The sequence below is a fragment of the Octodon degus genome, unplaced genomic scaffold (genome assembly GCF_000260255.1).
Source record: "Octodon degus isolate 3935 unplaced genomic scaffold, OctDeg1.0 scaffold00021, whole genome shotgun sequence".
Lineage (NCBI taxonomy): Eukaryota > Metazoa > Chordata > Mammalia > Rodentia > Octodontidae > Octodon > Octodon degus.
In genome coordinates, this window is record NW_004524597.1 from 8,039,508 (window position 1) to 8,057,643 (window position 18,136).

An 18,136-nucleotide genomic window follows, 5' to 3' on the forward strand; every position below is an offset into this window, starting at 1 on the left:
TTTTTTTTTCAGAACCGGGGATTGAACTCAGGCCCTTGCACTTGCCAGGGAAGCGCTTATTCCACTGAGCCATCTCCCCGGCCCCTAGGGACAATATTCTTAATCCATTTTTTTTTCTGGTACTGAGTGTTGAAGCCACCAGGAGCTTGCACATGCTGGCAAGTGCTTTACCCTTGAGCATTGCCAGCAAATCAGAGAGAAGAAACAGGATAAAGTGAATGATGCACTACTGTCTGGCCATTAATGCTCACACCTTTCTGTAACCATAAGGACATGAAGTGCTGGAGTGAAGAGAAACCAGGCAACTCCTGACAGCGATAAATGACAACGCAGCACATATGCATGCAAAGGCCGTATGTCCTCACTGTACTTAGTGTTACATCAGGACCAGCACTGCATGCTGTGTGTAAGCACCACAGTGGAATTCATTCTTGGGTTACTGCATGATACTGTAACCTTCAGAGTTGGAATTCTGTGGATCAGAATATTCATTGCAGCTTCATGCAAGGGCCTAAAATTAGGAGTAATGTTGTTTGTTTTTTTTTTGGCTCCGAATGCCTTCAGGGCATGATTGGCTGGCTTGAGTTGTGGAGATCAAACCACAGCAACCTGAGCCTGACTGCTTTGTTGAAGCAGCCACTTAAAGAACTGAGCTAAGGGGCAGGCCCCCTGGAGTAATGTTATTAATGGGATCACAGGCCCATTTTCTTAACTTGTTGTCTTTCCTTTACGAAAGTTAGATTGTAGCATACATAGTTCCTTAAAAATCCTGCACAGGAAAATGCCTAAATTTATTTAAGCTTTTCTTCCTGCAGCCCCATCACGAACCACATATCCTTCAGGCACAGGGCAGAGCAAGACAGGCCAGGGGTCTTCACCTCAAAAAGGCCCAGCAGCCCAGGATGGGTGGAGTGTAGGGCACAGCACTGGGCAAGTGTCCTTAGGGCCACCGTGGGGAGGAGGCCTGAGTGGAAGGTAAGAGTCCAGGCAAGGAGGAAAGTACATGCATGGAGGTGGGCAGACACTGAGTGTCACAGCCAAGTAGGTGACCAGGCCTCCCAGTGAGCAGTGGCCAGGGAAGATTGAGTATGTGGAGGGGAATAGATCAAATAGGTAATCGTATTAAGTAACAAAACAGGCAAGAGCCATGTTAAGGCTATGACAAGACACAAACTTCTCGACATTAAAAGGGCATTTCAAACATAGAGCAGAATATCCCAGTGGCACCAGCTTAACATTGGACGTACTTGGGGTAAGTCAGTAGGAGATGTGGACAGAGGTGTGTGCTTGCACATACACATACTCACATTCATTAGTTTCCTACCAGCTGGGCTAGGAGCAGTGACGTCTCAGTGGCAGCCAGCAGCCAGCATCCCAGCACAGCTTACCCACTGGCACAGCCCAGAGCAGGCCACAGAGCTCAGACCATGTGCAGCAAAACAGAAGTACCTGGGCTGCCTCATGCTGGCAGAAGTCCTCAGAGCTTGAGACTTGCCAGAGGAGCATTAACCAGCTCACAGGGACCACCATCTCTCAAAGACAGTTTGAGAATCAAAATAAATAATGAAGACTTGGAGGGTAGGCCTAGCATATATGAGGCCGAGGGTTTAATGCACAGCACAGAGAAAAACTCTTTTCTAGCCTTTGTTCATGTTTCCGGAACACCAGGTTTGTTCATAATCATTTTATATCTCATGTGCTACAGTGAAAGTCCTGATCTGTACATTTTGGTGTGCTAATTATCTTATAGTTGCCATCCCTGCAGCTAGAACAATTGGCACAAAGGGAAGAGTGATTTTTTTTTTTTTTTTTTTTTGGTAGAACCAGGGATTGAACTCAGGCCCTTGAGCTTGCCAGGATTTCAAGGTGTCTTATTCAGCTGGTTTGACTAAGAGGGTGCCAGTCTGCATTCCCACCTACAGGGGGCATTCTACTCCACAGGGAGTCTTCAACTCAGTTCTTTTTCACTTTGGCCCCAGTGGCACTGCTGTCTTGGGTCTTTGGTTACTGGTGGACTGAACACATCTCTATCCTTCTGGCCCGTTTGCATTTTACTCTTTTTCTTTAGGAAACTCCGGGATGTTCTGCAGCAGAGGCTAATAAAGTTCTTCGTTGACCAGAGCAAAAAAGATGCTGAGAAATATGCAAAGTTTTTTGAAGATTACGGCTTATTCATGAGGGAGGGCATCGTGACCACGGCAGAGCAAGAGGTCAAGGTAGAGCATGTTTTTGGTTTTGTTTTTATTTTTGTTTTTGCCTTCTGAGTGATAGGATTACAGCGATGTATCAGCAGGCCCAGCTAAAGAACTAGATTTTTGAGCCTTTCTCTGCCTCCTTGGACAGAATTAGGGTTATTGATGAGGCCATTCGGCATCTGGGCTTCTGGTCACACAGCAGGCCCAGTACACAGTCCACACAGGCCTGGACCCTTGCACTGAAGATCCTGTGCTCACGACTAAGAGGACTGAGCCTCTCCTCACTGACAGGAAGAGGGTACACAGTCTCTTAGGAGTTGGTGACACCACAGAAAGGCATCGTATGTCAAAGTGTCTAAGCCCCAGGGCTAGCAAAGAGTGCAGTTACCCTTAATAAGGAGATTGTCTAACTGGTAAAAGGCCTGTAATGCTATGCTGTTGGAGCCAGTAGTTCAGTTAATCAAGCAGTTAATTGCTGAAGAATGGTGATTCCCTAAAGATCCTTGACTGTGATTTATTGATTGTGTTTTTTTGTTTTGAGAGGAGGTCTTGTTATGTAGCTCAGGCTGGCCTCAAATTTGGGGCAAGCCTGCCTCAGCGCTAGGATTACAGGAGTATGCCACCATTCCCAGCCTCTAGACTGCTTTTGAGGTATCATTTATATACCATAAAGTCCATAAATGTCATCTTTTTGGAACTCAGTGACATTTAGGACACCCACAATGCTGTGCAGAGTCCACCACTACCTCGTTTCACAACCTCTGTCACCATAGCCCCTGGGAGCTCCCAACCCTCGTCCAGGGCTGGTCTTGGCTGGCACTGTGAGGGCCCCATGCACATGCCCTCCCAGACAGCAAGCAGCAAGAAAAGGGGGCAATTGAACATTCGACGTCCCATGGAGCTTGAGCTTGAGGCCCTGAGGAGAAGCAGGTTGGAGTGCCAGCTAAGCAAGGGATGTCATGGGCTTTTCCTCCAGGTTGCCCATGTCTAGTCAGCAGACTCCAGAAGTGCAAGTGCTGGTCTGTCTATGATCGCTATTCCTTCTCATTGTTTTTACTTAACAGCTGGTAGCATTTACTGTATTGAGGGCCTTTTTCAAGTGTTTCATACACATGGAACACATCTAAGTTTACCAGTGAGCACCAAGAGGTGCCCAGGGATGTAGCACACTGCTCACAGGTACTTCCTGGTCCTTGTCATTCCCTTCCTTTGTCTGCCTCTGTCCACCTGAGTCCCAGGCATAGCACTTTCATTCAAAACTTGTCCTGAGTGTCCTGCATACTTCTTCCCCAAGTTCCCACACTCTGTGCCACCATTCTGTGCCATGATTTTAGAGGTGACAGGGCTTAGATAAGGCATTGTCCAGGCTGGTGATGCCAGGAACCAGACGCTCAGCTTGCTGCTGCTCCTGTCCTTCCAGGATAGACCCCAATAGTCTCATGCACCCAGCCACCTGTTCTGGGTGCACTGGGGCTTATACCCCATTTGCCAGAGTTTGTCTCCAGCCAACCCTGTCTGTGAAGGAGGCAGAGAACAACAGACTTTGCGCCCATGTCCAGGTTCCACAGGGATTGACTCTAAGGACAGAGCAAAAACACTGGGGTCAGAACCAGCAATATAGCTCAACAGCACAGCACCTGCCTGGCAAATGTAAAGTCCTGAGTTCAATTCCTAGTATCAAAAAAAACCACTGGGGTCAGAAACAGAGTCTGTCATAGGCAGGCTCTGGCCAATCCTAGACAGCAGCAGCCTTGGGGCACTGAGGGAGAAGGTGCCTCCAGAGGGCCTTTTGATTCTTTAGCTGGGATCTCACAGGCAGAACAAGGATGGTCTGAGTGTCCACTGCTGCCCTTAGCAAGCCAGAAAGCCTGGGCTTCAGGGGGGCTCTGGCCCATGGGGCAGGAGACACTCAGATCTAGGAGCTGGAGCCATCTTTCCTGTATCTGTCTATAGGAAGACATTGCGAAGTTGCTGCGCTACGAGTCCTCAGCACTGCCTGCTGGGCAGCTGACCAGCCTTTCAGACTACGCCAGCCGTATGCAGGCTGGCACCCGCAACATCTACTACCTGTGTGCTCCCAGCCGGCACCTGGCTGAGCACTCACCCTACTTTGAGGCTATGAAGCAGAAAAACACAGAGGTTGGTGAGGAATGGGGCTCTCTGCTGGGGCTGCACACTGAGGGACAGATTTTAAGCGACTGCTTAGTGGAAAACAGGCTCAAGTTTTGGGAGGCAATAATGGTGCGAGACAGGGCCCTTGCTTCCAGAGTGACTGCATTTCACAGGTGGTAATGGGTAGGTTTGTTCATGAATAGTGTTTTTGCTGCCAAGACTGCTAGAGCTTCCCTCAGAATCTTTGGGTAAACTACCACTCAAGTCGAGTCCCCAGTGTTCCTCGGAGCTGTCTCGTCTTTTGCCATGGGTGTGAAGGAAGGTTTGGGGCATCCACAGGTCCTCTTCTGCTATGAGCAGTTTGATGAACTCACCTTGTTGCACCTTCGTGAGTTTGACAAGAAGAAGCTGATTTCTGTGGAGACAGATATAGTTGTTGATCATTACAAGGAAGAGAAGTTTGAGGACTCATCCCCAGGTCAGTTCCTTACCTTCTCAAGATATTGGGGGACCACAAAGCTGGGTGGCGGGGCTAACAAGTAGGGCCTCTTCAGACTGCCGACGGAGCCACATGGGATTTCTTTTCTGTCTTGGGTCTGGGGACACCCACCTATGAGAAAAGCTGCTTGGAAACTATTCATGGGAAAACATTGGGTCCCAGGAGTCCTTCTACTGCTGCTTCCACTGTGGCTCCTGCCCAAGCATCCTTAGAGAAACCAAATTGACTTTTTTTTTCCCATAATTTTATTTATTTATTTATTTATTTATTTATTTATTTATTTATTTTTGTGGAACCAGAGATTGAACATAGGCCCTTGCACTTGCCAGGGAAGTGCTTATTTGACTGAGCCATCTCCCAGGCCCTTCCATAATTTTATTGAGAGACTTTTTTTTTTTTTTTTTTTTTTTTTTTTAGAACAGGGTGTACAGGGTATACAGGGTCTCACTGTGTAGATCGGATTCGTAGTGATCCTCCTGTTTACAGCCTCCTAAGTGCTGGGATTACAGGCGCGCGCTGCCACGCTGTCTCAATTGCCATCTCAGAGTGCCCCGGGGACGGGGCCAGCACTGCAGGCCCAGGGATTGAACCCCCAGCCCCTGAGCCTGCTTGCAGGCACTTTAATCTGCTGAACTATTTGGCAAATTGTTTTTTTTGTTTGTTTGTTTGTTTGTTTGACTCCAAATTGATGTTTGTTTGTTTGTTTGTTTGTTTGTTTTCCCCAGAACTGGGGATTGAACTCAGGCCTTTGAGCTTACCAGGGAAGTGCTTATTCTACTGAGCCATCTCCCGGGCCCCACCAAATTGGCTTTTTTTTTTTTTTTGCGGGACTGGGGATTGAACTCAGGCCCTTGCGCTTGTCAGGCAAGCACTTACTCTACTGAGCCATCTCCCCAGCCCCCAAATTGACTTTTTAAGGCCCAAAAAAATTACCTGGGCTACAGGCCATGGCCTCTGAGCTCACTCATGCCTGCTCTTTCTGCAGCTGGGGAGCGCCTATCCGAGAAGGAGACAGAGGAGCTGATGGCCTGGATGCGGAATGTACTGGGGTCCCGAGTCACCAATGTGAAGGTGAGACTTCCTGGGATGGGCTACCACCTGGCTCTGTGGGCCTAGGTGCCTATCACAGGCCACTGTGGCTCTGAGTCCCTGCCCTGGTAGGCTTTTGCCCAGAGGCAGAAGCCTGTGGTATCAGGTGGAGACCATGAAGGCCTTTGTTCCCAGGCTTGTATGAAGCCACAGGTCCCCTCTTCTGCACATATATGTGAACACGTGAAGCCCAGGAGCCTGTGGTGGCAGGGAGAGAGGGGCCTGGCTCTCATTCCCCATAGCATCAGGAGCTGAGGAGATAAAGGAGCAGGCCACAGCTAATGAGTAAGTGGAAGCAGAAAAGGAAGGTCTGGGGCCAGCCTGTTCTGGATCGTGTACAAGCTGCAGTGGCTGAAATGGGGGTTCCAAAGAAGGGACATGCCACTTCAGTTTGAGGGGAACTTATATTCTGATTTGGGGTGTGCTTCCAGGTGAGCATCAGAAAGCTCAGAACCTGCTAGTCTAGTTCATGGGAAAGAAAGATGCATCAACAAAGGGATGCCCTTTGCAGAGCTCTCATTTAGCCCCATATGCGGGAGTGGCCCCCAAGGGCGAGGCTGGTGTGCAGGTTGGGTTAGGGTAGGCCCAGGAGATACCTTGACTGAAAGAGAAGGAATTACTGTCAAGATGTGCAGACAGGACTCCACAGTGGCTCATGCCTCTATAACACATAGTGTCTCTGCTTTACAGGTTCCAGGTTGTTAGGCCTCAGGTAACTGTTGTCTCCAGTTTGATGAGGACATGATCACAGACAGCTAGACATGAGAGAGCTGACATTTGAATCAGAGTTCAGGAGTTGACTTCTCCCGGGTAGCTGGGCTGGCTCTAGATGATTCTCTGGCCCAAGCCAAGGGGCCGGATTCTGTACTACCACCACTGGGGGCCCTTGAAAAAATGCAGGCAAGATGGCCTTCAGCACTTTGGGGAAGGGGGCAAGAATCCCCAGCCAGGCTGATGTGGATCGTGGTGAGGGAGGAGCAAAGTTTCCTTGGGTAGTTGGGGGCTGTCCTAGAGATGCTGCCTCCTCGTTGACCCAGGAGAGCCCTGCCAGTCCCTGGCCACTGAGGTCCCTCTCAGCTTCACTCTGGCCATTCTTGCAGGTGACTCTCCGCCTGGACACCCACCCTGCCATGGTGACTGTGTTAGAGATGGGGGCCGCCCGGCACTTCCTGCGTATGCAGCAACTAGCCAAGACCGAAGAGGAGCGTGCACAGCTCCTGCAGCCCACGCTGGAAATCAACCCCAGGTGTAGCCCAGGCTCCCTTCTGACCTTTCAGGGGTTCTTACAAAACCTGGGGGGTGGGGGGGGTTGGTTTTGGGGTTTTTGTTTTTTGAGACAGGATCTCACTGTGCAGTTCAGGCTGACCTTGAACTCACTTTGTAGCCAAGCCTGGCCTCAAACTCACACCAGTCCTCCTGCCTCAGCCTCCTGAATGCTGAGATTATAGGTGTGTGCCACCACACCATGCTTTACTGTGGAGTATAAGACTAAGGAAGGGCTGGGGAGATAGCTCAAGGGCATAAGTGCCTGCCTGTTAAGCCTAAGGTCCTAAATTCAGTCCCCAGTGCCCCCCCCACACACACACACAAAAGACTGAGGAAAGTCAGAAAGCTTATATGTAATTGGATAGCTGTTTATAGAGCTGACCTATCTTTGTGAACTTACTATCACTATGGCAAAACACCTTAGAAATAATTCAAAAGCAGAAAAAAATTATTTTGAAAGTGGGCGTGGTGGTGTGCACCTATAACCCCAGCGCTTGGGAGGCTGAAAATAGGAGGATCACTATGAGTCCAATCTGTATAGTGAGATCCTGTACTAAAATACAAAAAAAAAAAAAAAAAAAAATTACACATTCAGAGATTTAGTGCTATGGCTAGCAAGATAGCTCAGCAGACTAAGCGCCTGCTTAGACAAGCATATGGATCAGGGTTTGATCCCTGGTACTATGTGCTGCGCTAGCCCCATCCCCAGGCACACTGAGCCAGCCACAGAGACTGAGTGTAGTGGTGCACTCCTATAATCCCAGCACTAGGGAGGCTGAAAACAGGAAGGTCACTATGAGTCCAAGTTGCATAGTGAGACCCTCTCCCAAATACAAAAAAAGTCACGCTAAAGTCAGTTGTGAAGCATAACATCATGGCAGGAAGGGCAGGGTAGATTGAAGCTGCTTCCTCTTGGTAGCCAGGAAGCAAAGTATGACAGGAAGGAGCCAGGGTCCAAATACCCCCTGCGAGGGCACACTCCCATTTTATTTGGGAAGTCTTTCTCCTGAAATTATAAAATTTTTATTTGTTCCAGCATTATGCGTTTATTTTTTTTTTTATTTTATCTAACCTGGGGCCTTGCACATGCTAGGCAGCTGCTCTACCACTGAGCTGTACCCTTCCCTACAACATTATGCTTTTATGATTTAAATTTGTACCTTTAATCTCTCTAGGAATTTGATCAAGGAATAAGGTAGAAATCCAACTTAATTGTCTGAATGGTACAAAAGAAATCATTTAACATAGTCTATTAATGAATTAAATGAATCCACTGGATTAATTTAGGAAAGTTTCACCTTTATGGTCTTCAAGATGAAACTGTGAAGTGTTTTAGTACATGTTTTGTTGCATGTCCACCTTTCTGTATTTTCTGATTCTTTCAGGCTTTCAGGGTATAGAATCATTACGTATGTAAAGGTCACTTACAGCTAATTTTTATGCACATTTTCATCCCCAACAGACCTGTTGCACTTTGTAGAATGTTCTGCAAACTGACATCTTATAGAGGTGTCTGGGACATGAAGAAGGAGGCCCTGGTGCCCAGCCCAAGCTGACTGGCCTGTAATTTCCTGTTACAGGCACACACTCATCAGGAAGCTCAGTGAGCTGAGACAGCGTGAGCCGGAACTGGCCCAGCTGCTTGTGGATCAGGTGAGAGGAGCTGGGGGAATCAGGGCTTGGAGCTGTTCTCTTTTCTTGTCGTCATACTTTAGGTCCCCTGTTGTCCCATCCTGCATAATATCCAACCCGCCTTTCAGATCTATGAAAACGCCATGATAGCAGCAGGCCTTGTCGATGACCCCAGGCCCATGGTGAGCCGCCTGAATGACCTTCTTGTCAAGGCCCTGGAGAAACACTGACAGTCAAGCAGCTGGTCCTGCAATCTGAGGTGCAGCCCAGAGGACAGATGGAACTGTGTGTCTCTGCCTGGAAAGTGAGCCCCAGACAAAGAGGAAAGACAGACACTGTGGCTGTGACCACCACCGTGAGCTTTATTTACCTCAATTAAAAGCTATTTCTTAATCCACATGTTAGCTCTTTTGTCCAGGTTCTGAGAAGGTAGAATGCTGCAGTGACTGCCCATGCTTGATGGCCCCCACCAAAGTGGGGAAAGGGGCACTGTGCCTGCTGTGCTGTGGGTCAGTAGCTACCAAAGAGGACCCAGCTGGCTGTGCTGCCCGTGGGTGTCAGGCTGTCTTCAGGATCACTTCTACTGGGTAGTGGTCACTGATGGCTTCAGCCTAGGAGAGACATGCAATATGGGGAGGCTGCGGGGTCAGGACTTGAACCCAAGGCATCTAGTTCTTACATCTAGAATCATGTTGCCAATCTTCCCAGGAGAAAGAGCAGGTGGAGGGGGGCTGTGCCCAAACTATTCCCAGAGCCCAGCAGGGTTACATTGAATAGTTAGCTCTGTGTTGGTGAGACATGCAGAAAGCAGTAACACCAGAAATCACAGGCAGCTCCCACCAAGCTCCTGTGTCTCCCAGGTGAGCTCATATGTGAAGGAAGGACACCTACGAGTTCTTGAGTCAGTCCATATGCCGCCCGGAAGTCAAAAGGAGCAGCTGAGTCTGGAACAACTCTGCTTTGGAGCAGAGATCCTGCAGCCACAATCCTGCAGGGCGGGGATGGAAGAGAAGGGTCTCTTCAGCCACATGTGGTCTGTCACTGGTCTCATGGCACTTGCTCTCTGGGGCTGGTGGGCCATGGCTGAGACCTCGTTTGAGCCTACCTAAAGAGCACCCACCACCCCTCACCCTGAGGCTGTTCAGAAGAGAACGATGACCCTGAAACCCTGAGCTTCTGCCCTGCCCTTTACCCGTAAGCAGCCTTTTCCAAAAAACTAAAAAGTCTGCTTCCTCAGTGGCTAGATGAACGCTCAAGGTATCAGTGTGAAAGACTGGGTCAAAGTTCTAGACTAGGCAGGTGTCCATCGTGCCCACCAGATCCCTGCCCACCTGTCATAGGCACAGTGCGTAGATGTCACCGTGGTGTCAGCAGTGTCAGGGATTAGCCACTGGAAGATGGGGCTCGTGCGAAGGCGGATGGAGGGCCATTGCGAAGCAGTCACATAGCTGCAGCCAGCGTTGAAATCACCCATCAACAGGATGTCCTGCCAGGAAATACCTGCCTGTTGGCCCAGGGACAAATGGGGCCACTAAAGCCAGGGCCCTCAGGCGAGCCTTACCTCCAGGCCCCACTTCTGCCGAACATCTAGATAGACATCGTAGAGGGCATCAATCTCGGCCACTGCGTCTGTTGGAGCTGCATGCAGGGGGATGATGGCAAAATCTCTAACCTCTGGGAAGAGAGTGGGAAAACTCAGTACCCAGGGTGCCCTGGAGCTTACGGTCACACAAAGGACGCACAGCAATTCCTCAGAGGATGGACTGTCCTAGGTAACTTGAGTGGAAAATAGCACTGGAATGGCAAACTTCCCAGAAGAGTGTATGAGGCAACACCACTGCCCATCCCCCAGGCTCTCTGTGCACCCCAAGAAGGTTGCTAAGATACTCACGTGTGAATGGGGAGGAGAACCTGACAATGGCGGGCTCACGGCTGAAGGTATCATTCCCACAGGGCTCACAGCCATCATCGTATTGGTAGCTGTCCAGCACGGACACCTGGTCAGGCCTGTGAGAAAGCCAGGCAAGCAGAGGTAACCTTGCAGCTGGGAGCCCTGCACATTGGCCGAGCTCCTTTGGGCCGCTTGCAGACAGCTGTTGCCCAGCACAGCAGGAGGAGCCAGGTCTGCCCTGGCCCCTCCACATGCTTGGAGCAGAGGAGGAGCCAGTTCATCTCATTTGGGCGGAGAGGTAGTAGTTCATCTCCAGCCCAGCCTGCACCATGCCCTGTGGCCTTGCACTCTCATTGTCCTCAGCCTGCTGGGATGTTCCCAGGCAAGGGAGGGCCTCATTACCCTCTCTGTTCCTCCCCACAGCTGGATCCTTGCTGTCACAGGTCACATGGGCTCAGGGCTTCACCTGAATACATAAAGGTACTGCTCCTTATAGCTGTTGCGTCCCAGCGGCTCACTGACCACGAAGCGATAGGTATCTGGTACATCCCTGGATGGAGGAAACCAAAGGTCTTGTCAGCACCACAGGAGGAACCCTCTGGCTGCCAACTACAGGGCCCTGTCCACTTTCTGGGTACAAATGGAAGGGAGGCTATGCCCCTGGATATAGTGGTCACTTTTCCCAGCACCCCACCATAGTCACCCACCGATTGAGTTCATCCAGCAACTTCCCTACGGCCGCCAGGTAGGTGTCCCTGACCTCCTGGATGAGGGCGATGTCGTAGCGCTTCAGGATCTGAGGGGTAGGGCCACAACAACCTGCTGGGTAGGGGCTGCAGTCCCTGTTCTGCAGGGCTAAAGCTGCTGCTCCTTGGGGTGTTTTTATGGCACAGCTCAGTCCACAGCTCTGATATCATGGTAGTGACCAAGACACCAGCAGACAAAACCCTGACTGATGTGCACCCAATGGTGAATGAGGCCAGAGCCCAAAAGCTCTTGATGCCCCACATGCAGCCTGTGGCTCCACAGGGCTGTCCTGCATACTTAGGACCCACTATCCCCTCCCCCTGAGGCCTCCTAGGGACAGCCCACCTTGGGCTTACCTGCACAATGTAGTTGGAGAGGGTAGCATTGGACATCTTGGTCTCCCCAAAAGTCCGGATATTAAAGGATGCAATTTTCAGGGGCACAGCCACCTGCAGCAAGCCGGCAAGGGCAAACAGCACTGCCACTGATCTTGTGCCCATCATCCTGGGAGGGGGTAGGTTACAGGGATGCAGAAGCAGTGAAACAATGCCCGCCTAAGGCAGCTATGGCACCAGAGCCCACAAGGGCCAGCACTTGCTCAGGTGGACTCTGCTGTGTTGGTGGGATCCACCCCTGAGCTGTCCTCCCTGCCCCCAGATTGTCCAGGCACTTGAAGGAAATCCTCAGGGGTGACCAAGCCTGGCACTCACCCAAGGAGATGCAGAAGCAGTGGAAATTCAGCCGAGAATCTGGGATATTCTTTTGCTGCCCTAAGGAAAAAAATAATTTACACAAGGCAGTTTAAAGAAAAACAGCAGGCAGGCTTTGGAGAGCTGCTGAGGTTCTGGTCTTGGCACAGGCACTGCAGGTCCTGCTGGGGCTTTTAAAGGTTCAGGCAGCCCAGACCGCCCCCAGGACACGTGTGCCCACTTGGCCTGAATGTGCCAAACTATGGCACTGCATATGTGGACTTCACACGAGGGCTCTGGGTGGGCTGACTACACCAGATAGGCTCCTTGCTACTGTAAAAATAGTACCTGATAATCATGTTTGCACTTGGTTATACAATGCATGATAGTGTCCTTTGCCCATCCTGCATTCTTCCTACTAGGGACAGGAGCGAGTGTGTGGCTGAGGGTAGGGCTGGTCTGTGCTCACCAGTCTGCCTGTCTGACCTGGGAAGGTGCATGCTAGTCCATGACTCTCCCACCATCCAACACTGCTGTCTTAATTCTGGCCGAAGTCCAGGCAACTTGGCAAAAAACTGGGGGCTTGAATAGGGATTTGGGTCTTGCAGCATCGGGGCTGCTAGACCTGTGGTGCCACTGGAGAAAGATGGGGACTGCAGGCCCAGGGCTTGGCCCAGTCATTTCTTTTCAGAATCTCTGACCTTCCCAAGTGTGTTTATTCCCTGATGCAGCTATAAAAACTGTCATGCATTTGGTGGCTTACAACAATAGAGATCTATCCCACAGTTTTAGAGGCCAGAGCCCAGAACTCAGGTATCAACAGGGAAGGTTTCCTCAGCTCTGGGGACCCATCCTAGTCCCTTCCAGCCTCTGGCGGCTTCTGGTGATGCTGGGCTTGGGGCTATGTCACTCCAGTCTCTGTCTCCATGGTCATGTGGCCTCTGTGTCAAATCTTCCTTTACAAAGACAAATGTGACTTCACTTAGGTCTTCCCCAGGAATCCAAAACAATGTCCACATCCTAGGGCCCTTAATCACACCTTCAAACTCCTCCTTTGCCATGTAAATTAACATCCAGAGTCCATGGGTATCTTTTGAATTGTCATTATTTACACACCCTGGGTTCCATAAGTTGCAAAGCATAAATGTTGTTTGGATTTACCTGTTTAATAAATGGAACTAATTAAGGATTTCTGGCCTAAAGACCCTTCCAGGTGCAGTGGTGTGTACTTGTAGCCCGGGTACTTCAGAGGCTGAGGCTGGAGGGTTGCTTGGGCCTAGAAGTTTGGGGCCAGTTTGGGTTTGGGGAACGAACCTTAACTAAAGAGTACTCTGTACCAAGTCTGGGAAACTTTGATCTAACAAGCATGGGTATATCTGAGTCACGGGTATCTGCTTTACTCAGTAGTTTACAATTGCCTGAACATCTCACAAAGAAATTCTCAGTTCTACAAGTGAATACTGAGAAGAGAATTATAATGGATTACGTGTGTCTCATAAAATTTAAATCCATGAGTTCAAGTGATATGAAAATACTACCTGGCACCCCTAGTAGGTGCTCGGAGAGAGCCAACTCATTCTATAGACCAGCAATAAAAGTCCAAGAGCCGGGATCTTACCCTGCCTTTTCTCTGCAGATAGTACTGCTGAGAAATCCTAGTTAGGAGGTTTCCCATGGCTAAGACACTAGCAAAGAGCAAGACTGTGAAATGACCCAGGAAGGAGTAGAGGACTTTGAAATACAGCCCCTGACACACTCTGTGCCTCCTGGTCAAAGAATACAGCAGCGCTGAGGAAGGATCCCTGCCCAAACAATCTTAAACCTGATCAGACCTCTGAACCTGAATTCGAACCTATAGCAAATAGAAACAGGCTCATGGTCAGCAGCACAGGGGGGACATAGCACTCTCCAGGCTGCACAAAACAGTACAGTCCAAGCACAACCTCATCAATAAATTTTAAGGAAAAAGAAGTGTACAGGGGTGGGGGCAGCTTAGAGTAAGAAGAAATTTTGGGCTCTGTAAAATAAATCTTTTACTTGGTTGGGTTTTGTTTTGAGATAGGGTCTTGCTGTGTAGCCCAGGCTGGCCTCAAACTTGCAGTGATCCTCCTGCCTCAGCCTCTTAAGTGCTGGAATTATAGGTGTGTGCCACCACACTCAGCCAAAACAAATCTTTTTTTTTTGCACTTAGGACCTTGTGCTTGCCAGGCAGGCACTGTGCCACTGAGCTACATCCCTGGCCTCCCAAACAAATCTTTTAATCATGTAAACACATTTGTTGAATAAGCCATATAGAAAGCAATCAGAGAAAGAGACTCACTCAGGAAATAAGTGTGTCAAGGTTTGGCAATAGCATTCTCATTATGTTTTCACAGAGGAAGACTGACGTATGTCAGGATGAGGTGATAGGGTGCCTGGGATTTGCTTCACAACACTGTGCCCCAGCACACGCACTCCAGCAGTGCACTCCTTCAAGTCCAGCACCCTGGGAGGCTGGGGAAGGAGAAGCCCTTGCAAGTTTTGAGTTCAGCCCGGGCAACTTAGTGACTTAGCAAGATCTTGCCACAAAAAAGGAGATTAGGATGTTACTCAGTCTAAAGGCCCTGGATTAGTACCATAAAACAAAACACAACCAAAAATACACAAGAGTGCAATCTCAAGGCTGGGTGATAGGTGTGTGAAGGTTCTTCATACTGGCCTATATCAAGTATGTTGAAATTTTCCATGATTTTTAAAAAGTCCTAAAAATCAAAACTTAAAGGCCACACAGCCATTGTAGCATTCATAAGTAAGGTAACAAGAAATTAACACTGAGGTTTGTATCTGAGAAAGACCCTTAGACAGAGGGAAGGAGGACCCCTGCTTAGGTAGCCAGAGGAGCAGGGTGGTTCTAGGTCGGGCAGACGGCATGAGCATCACAGTCTTTGCTTTTTTTTTTTTTTTGGAGGAACTGGGCACTGAACTCAGGCAAGTGCTTATTCTACTGAGCCATCTCCCCGGCCCCAAGCACCACAGTCTTGCATGTGGCATATTGCATGTGGAGGGTGAAGCAGAAAAGGGAGGATTTCTGTCAGACTTGGGTTGGTAGACAGTGACCGGCTGTCAGATTGGGGCTCAGAGGGCCTTTCTGCCTTCCTAGGAGAGGTCTTGTCACTGGCCCAGGAATCACCCGAGGGTCTCCTTGGAGGTAGTTTCCTCCCAGACTTCCGCTCCTGTGGCGATACCTCCCATGGTGGGCATCGCAACTTCCCGCAGTCATAATGCCCCGCAGCCACCTCCCTGCCTTCTCAGTTTATTGCTGTGGTTCCACCACCATCCATATTCTCAGGCAAATCCCCGAGATCATCATGGCTCCTTGCTGACTCTCAACCCTCACACACACTTTACAAACCTTCTACAGCCACCCACTGTCACCACTTGCTCTCTCCCTGCGGCCTCCCTAATTCCAGAAGCCATGCCCACAATCCACAAGGCTCTCAAGAGAGCTCATGGATGTGTAATCAGATCACATATCACATTATTCTGCTTACAGTCTGTCACCAGTTTCTCATTGTCCTAAAGAAGAAATTCAATGCTTGTCGGGACCTATGTGACTAGTGCAGTGCCTTCTATTCCTGGGTAGCTGCGGCCTTCTTGCCCTTCTATTTCATCTCAGTGTCACCTCCAGTGTGGCTATCATCTTCCCACCCATGGCCCCACTGTTCATTTTTAACATGACCTTGCTGCTTTCTTTTCATGTGTCGCTCATCTCTGTGTCCACTCTCCATGGCCAGTGTCTCCGTGAGAACCCCAGCTCCCTCCAGGAAGAGCCGTGGCTTTCTTGTCATGCTGGAACATGCAGCATGAAGCGGCGGAAACTTCGAGGTTTGCTGAGCCGCACTTTCCCCTGCCCTACTCCTCCATAGGACGCTTATCTTCTGGGTGAGAATGTCCCTTCTTCCACAGACCCTCAGAGGACAATACAGGCATCCAAGTGACACTTGGGTACCAGGGATTCAGTTGGAGCCAATCAGAAACTCTGAGGGGCGTGTGGCTATTGTGTCCCACCAGGCACGTCTCCCAGCCTGGTGAGCATACCTTGGGAGGCCTCACGGACAGAGTATCTTGGAGGACAAAAGCCAAGGGCCACATCTTTGCTGTGACTTTGCTTTAATCCCTGAGCATGGCACAGACCTCTCTCAGTTCAGCATTCTACCCTTGGCCCACAACCCAGCGGGGCTCACTGGCCTGTGTGAGTTTATTCCTGCTCATTCATTATAAAGAAGTAACTAACTCAGGGTGGAAAATTCCACAGGACAACCTGCATCTGGACTGCTGAGACTCACGACAGCTGCACGGTCACACTTGGCCAGCCATGCTGAGCCCAGCACACTGCTGAAATGATTGGCATTCGGTGGCTTGGTGTGGGAGGCCCCAAGGGCTGCACCCCTGCTGGCTCTGCCTCGCCCTCTTCTATTGCTCCCACTCACGTCTACCTCTCTGTGCACTTTTACCGGAGACACAAATGGCAAGATGGCTGCCTAAAACCATTTTCCAAAATGTTTGTTGGAGGTCAGCATCCTTTCTGTTTCCCGTGCCCACAGGTTCAGCTGTGAGCTTATTATTCCAGTGGGGCACTAGCCACAAAGCTCTTCCTGACCACATAATGGGACCCCAAGGTATGCTTTAGAATTGGTTCTTTTTTTTTTTTTTTAAATGACAACCAGTGATTGAATTCAGGCCCTTGCGCTTGCCAGGGAAGCACTTATTCCACTGAGCCATCTCTCCAGCCCCTAGAATTGTTTTTAAAATGAATTCCACCACTCTGTGAAAGTCTCCATCTCCCAGGTTTTTTTGCATGGTTAGCCATAGCTATTTCAGTGCTCACATCTGACAGGCAACCTCTTCAGCTGTGAGTTGTCGTGTTTCTTCTGCTTCCATTCTCCATGTGCCTTGTCATTTCTGACAGCACCGGGCCCATGCATGGTGGCATGCAGGGGTCTGGGCTCACCATCTCCATGGTGGGCAGCAGAACAGGCTGCTATGCACCTGTCAGGGACTTGGCAGACACATGTCATCTTCAGATCTAACAGCAGTCTAGGGCCCAGGGATATAGCTCAGTGGCATAAGCACCTACCTGGCAAGTGCAAGGTCCTGAGTTCGATCCCCAGTACCAAAAAACAGACAAAAAGCAACAGTCCGCCAAGGCCTCCGGCCTTCCAACCCAGAAGTGGATCATGTCTTAGGGCTTTTCCTCCTGACCAACTCTGATTTCTTTCCTGGCTCTATGAAACTGCTACTTCCAGCCTCTCTTCTTGGAATAGCTCCATGAAAAAGTGCTCATGGAGAAACTGGAGCCGAGTGTCGGTCCCATCTCTGGACTCCTTCCCTTCAGATCTGGGTCCTAGGAGCCTGCTGGTTCAGTTGGGTCTCTACCATGGGAGAACTGCGGCCTCTGGCTTCACTTCTGAACACCCTGCCCAGCCAGAGCCTGAGGAGGAAGAGCCTATGTGGGAGCAGGAAGGGGCTTACCTCTGAGCTGTGCCTGGCTGCCAGCCCCTCTCCAGGCCTTCTGCAGATGCCCTTGACGCTGGAAACTCAAGCCCTTGGTGGTGCTTGGCAGTGGTGAGCTGCTCCACATCAGAAGCTGCCTCTAGAAAATGACGTGAACGTGAGTTGATATTCAGTTGGGTTGGTCCAAGCATCACAGCCACGTGGCCCTAACCCAGCTGTGTATGTCCTGTCCAGGTGTGCCAGGTGGTGGTGGAGGCCAGCATGAGTGCCACGACCTCTGCCCAGCCAAATAGCCTCATCTGATGTCTAGGGTCACAGCCAATGTCCTGGTCAGCTTTGTTGAACAGTGAGGATAGCACATGCCAGGATTTGGGACTGGCAGCTCTTCAGAGAGGACAGGGGCCCATGATCAGCTCTGCCTCAGCCTGGCTGCTAGAGTAGGGTGCCCTGGGGCCGACAGAGTGCCACAGCAGAGCAGCTTCCTTCATGGGGATTCTGCTCTCTGGGTCGTGTCACGGAGGAG

General features: G+C 50.1%; 2 protein-coding genes across 3 annotated transcripts in view; one reads left to right on the plus strand and one right to left on the minus strand.

Moving 5' to 3' along the window:
• Nucleotides 1–9,045, plus strand: part of Trap1 (TNF receptor associated protein 1) — a 42,242-nt gene extending 33,197 nt beyond the window's left edge. For both annotated transcript variants that reach the window (XM_023711538.1, XM_023711539.1), the window contains exons 12-18: nt 2,069–2,216; nt 4,149–4,334; nt 4,647–4,785; nt 5,792–5,877; nt 6,996–7,141; nt 8,742–8,814; nt 8,922–9,045. In XM_023711538.1, the coding sequence (XP_023567306.1) occupies nt 2,069–2,216; nt 4,149–4,334; nt 4,647–4,785; nt 5,792–5,877; nt 6,996–7,141; nt 8,742–8,814; nt 8,922–9,023 (880 nt within the window). In that variant the 3' untranslated portion in view covers nt 9,024–9,045. The remainder of the gene's footprint in view (nt 1–2,068; nt 2,217–4,148; nt 4,335–4,646; nt 4,786–5,791; nt 5,878–6,995; nt 7,142–8,741; nt 8,815–8,921) is intronic.
• A 90-nt stretch (nt 9,046–9,135) lies between these two features.
• Nucleotides 9,136–17,814, minus strand: Dnase1 (deoxyribonuclease 1). Its single transcript, XM_004628084.2, has 10 exons — nt 17,632–17,814; nt 12,142–12,201; nt 11,788–11,935; nt 11,392–11,480; nt 11,151–11,234; nt 10,685–10,800; nt 10,355–10,467; nt 10,125–10,279; nt 9,685–9,781; nt 9,136–9,404 (listed from the first exon to the last, which is right to left on the minus strand). The coding sequence occupies exons 1-10, from the start codon at nt 17,802–17,804 to the stop codon at nt 9,351–9,353; spliced, it is 1,089 nt and encodes a 362-aa protein (XP_004628141.2). The 5' UTR covers nt 17,805–17,814; the 3' UTR covers nt 9,136–9,350.
• Between the last annotated feature and the right edge of the window lie 322 nt (nt 17,815–18,136).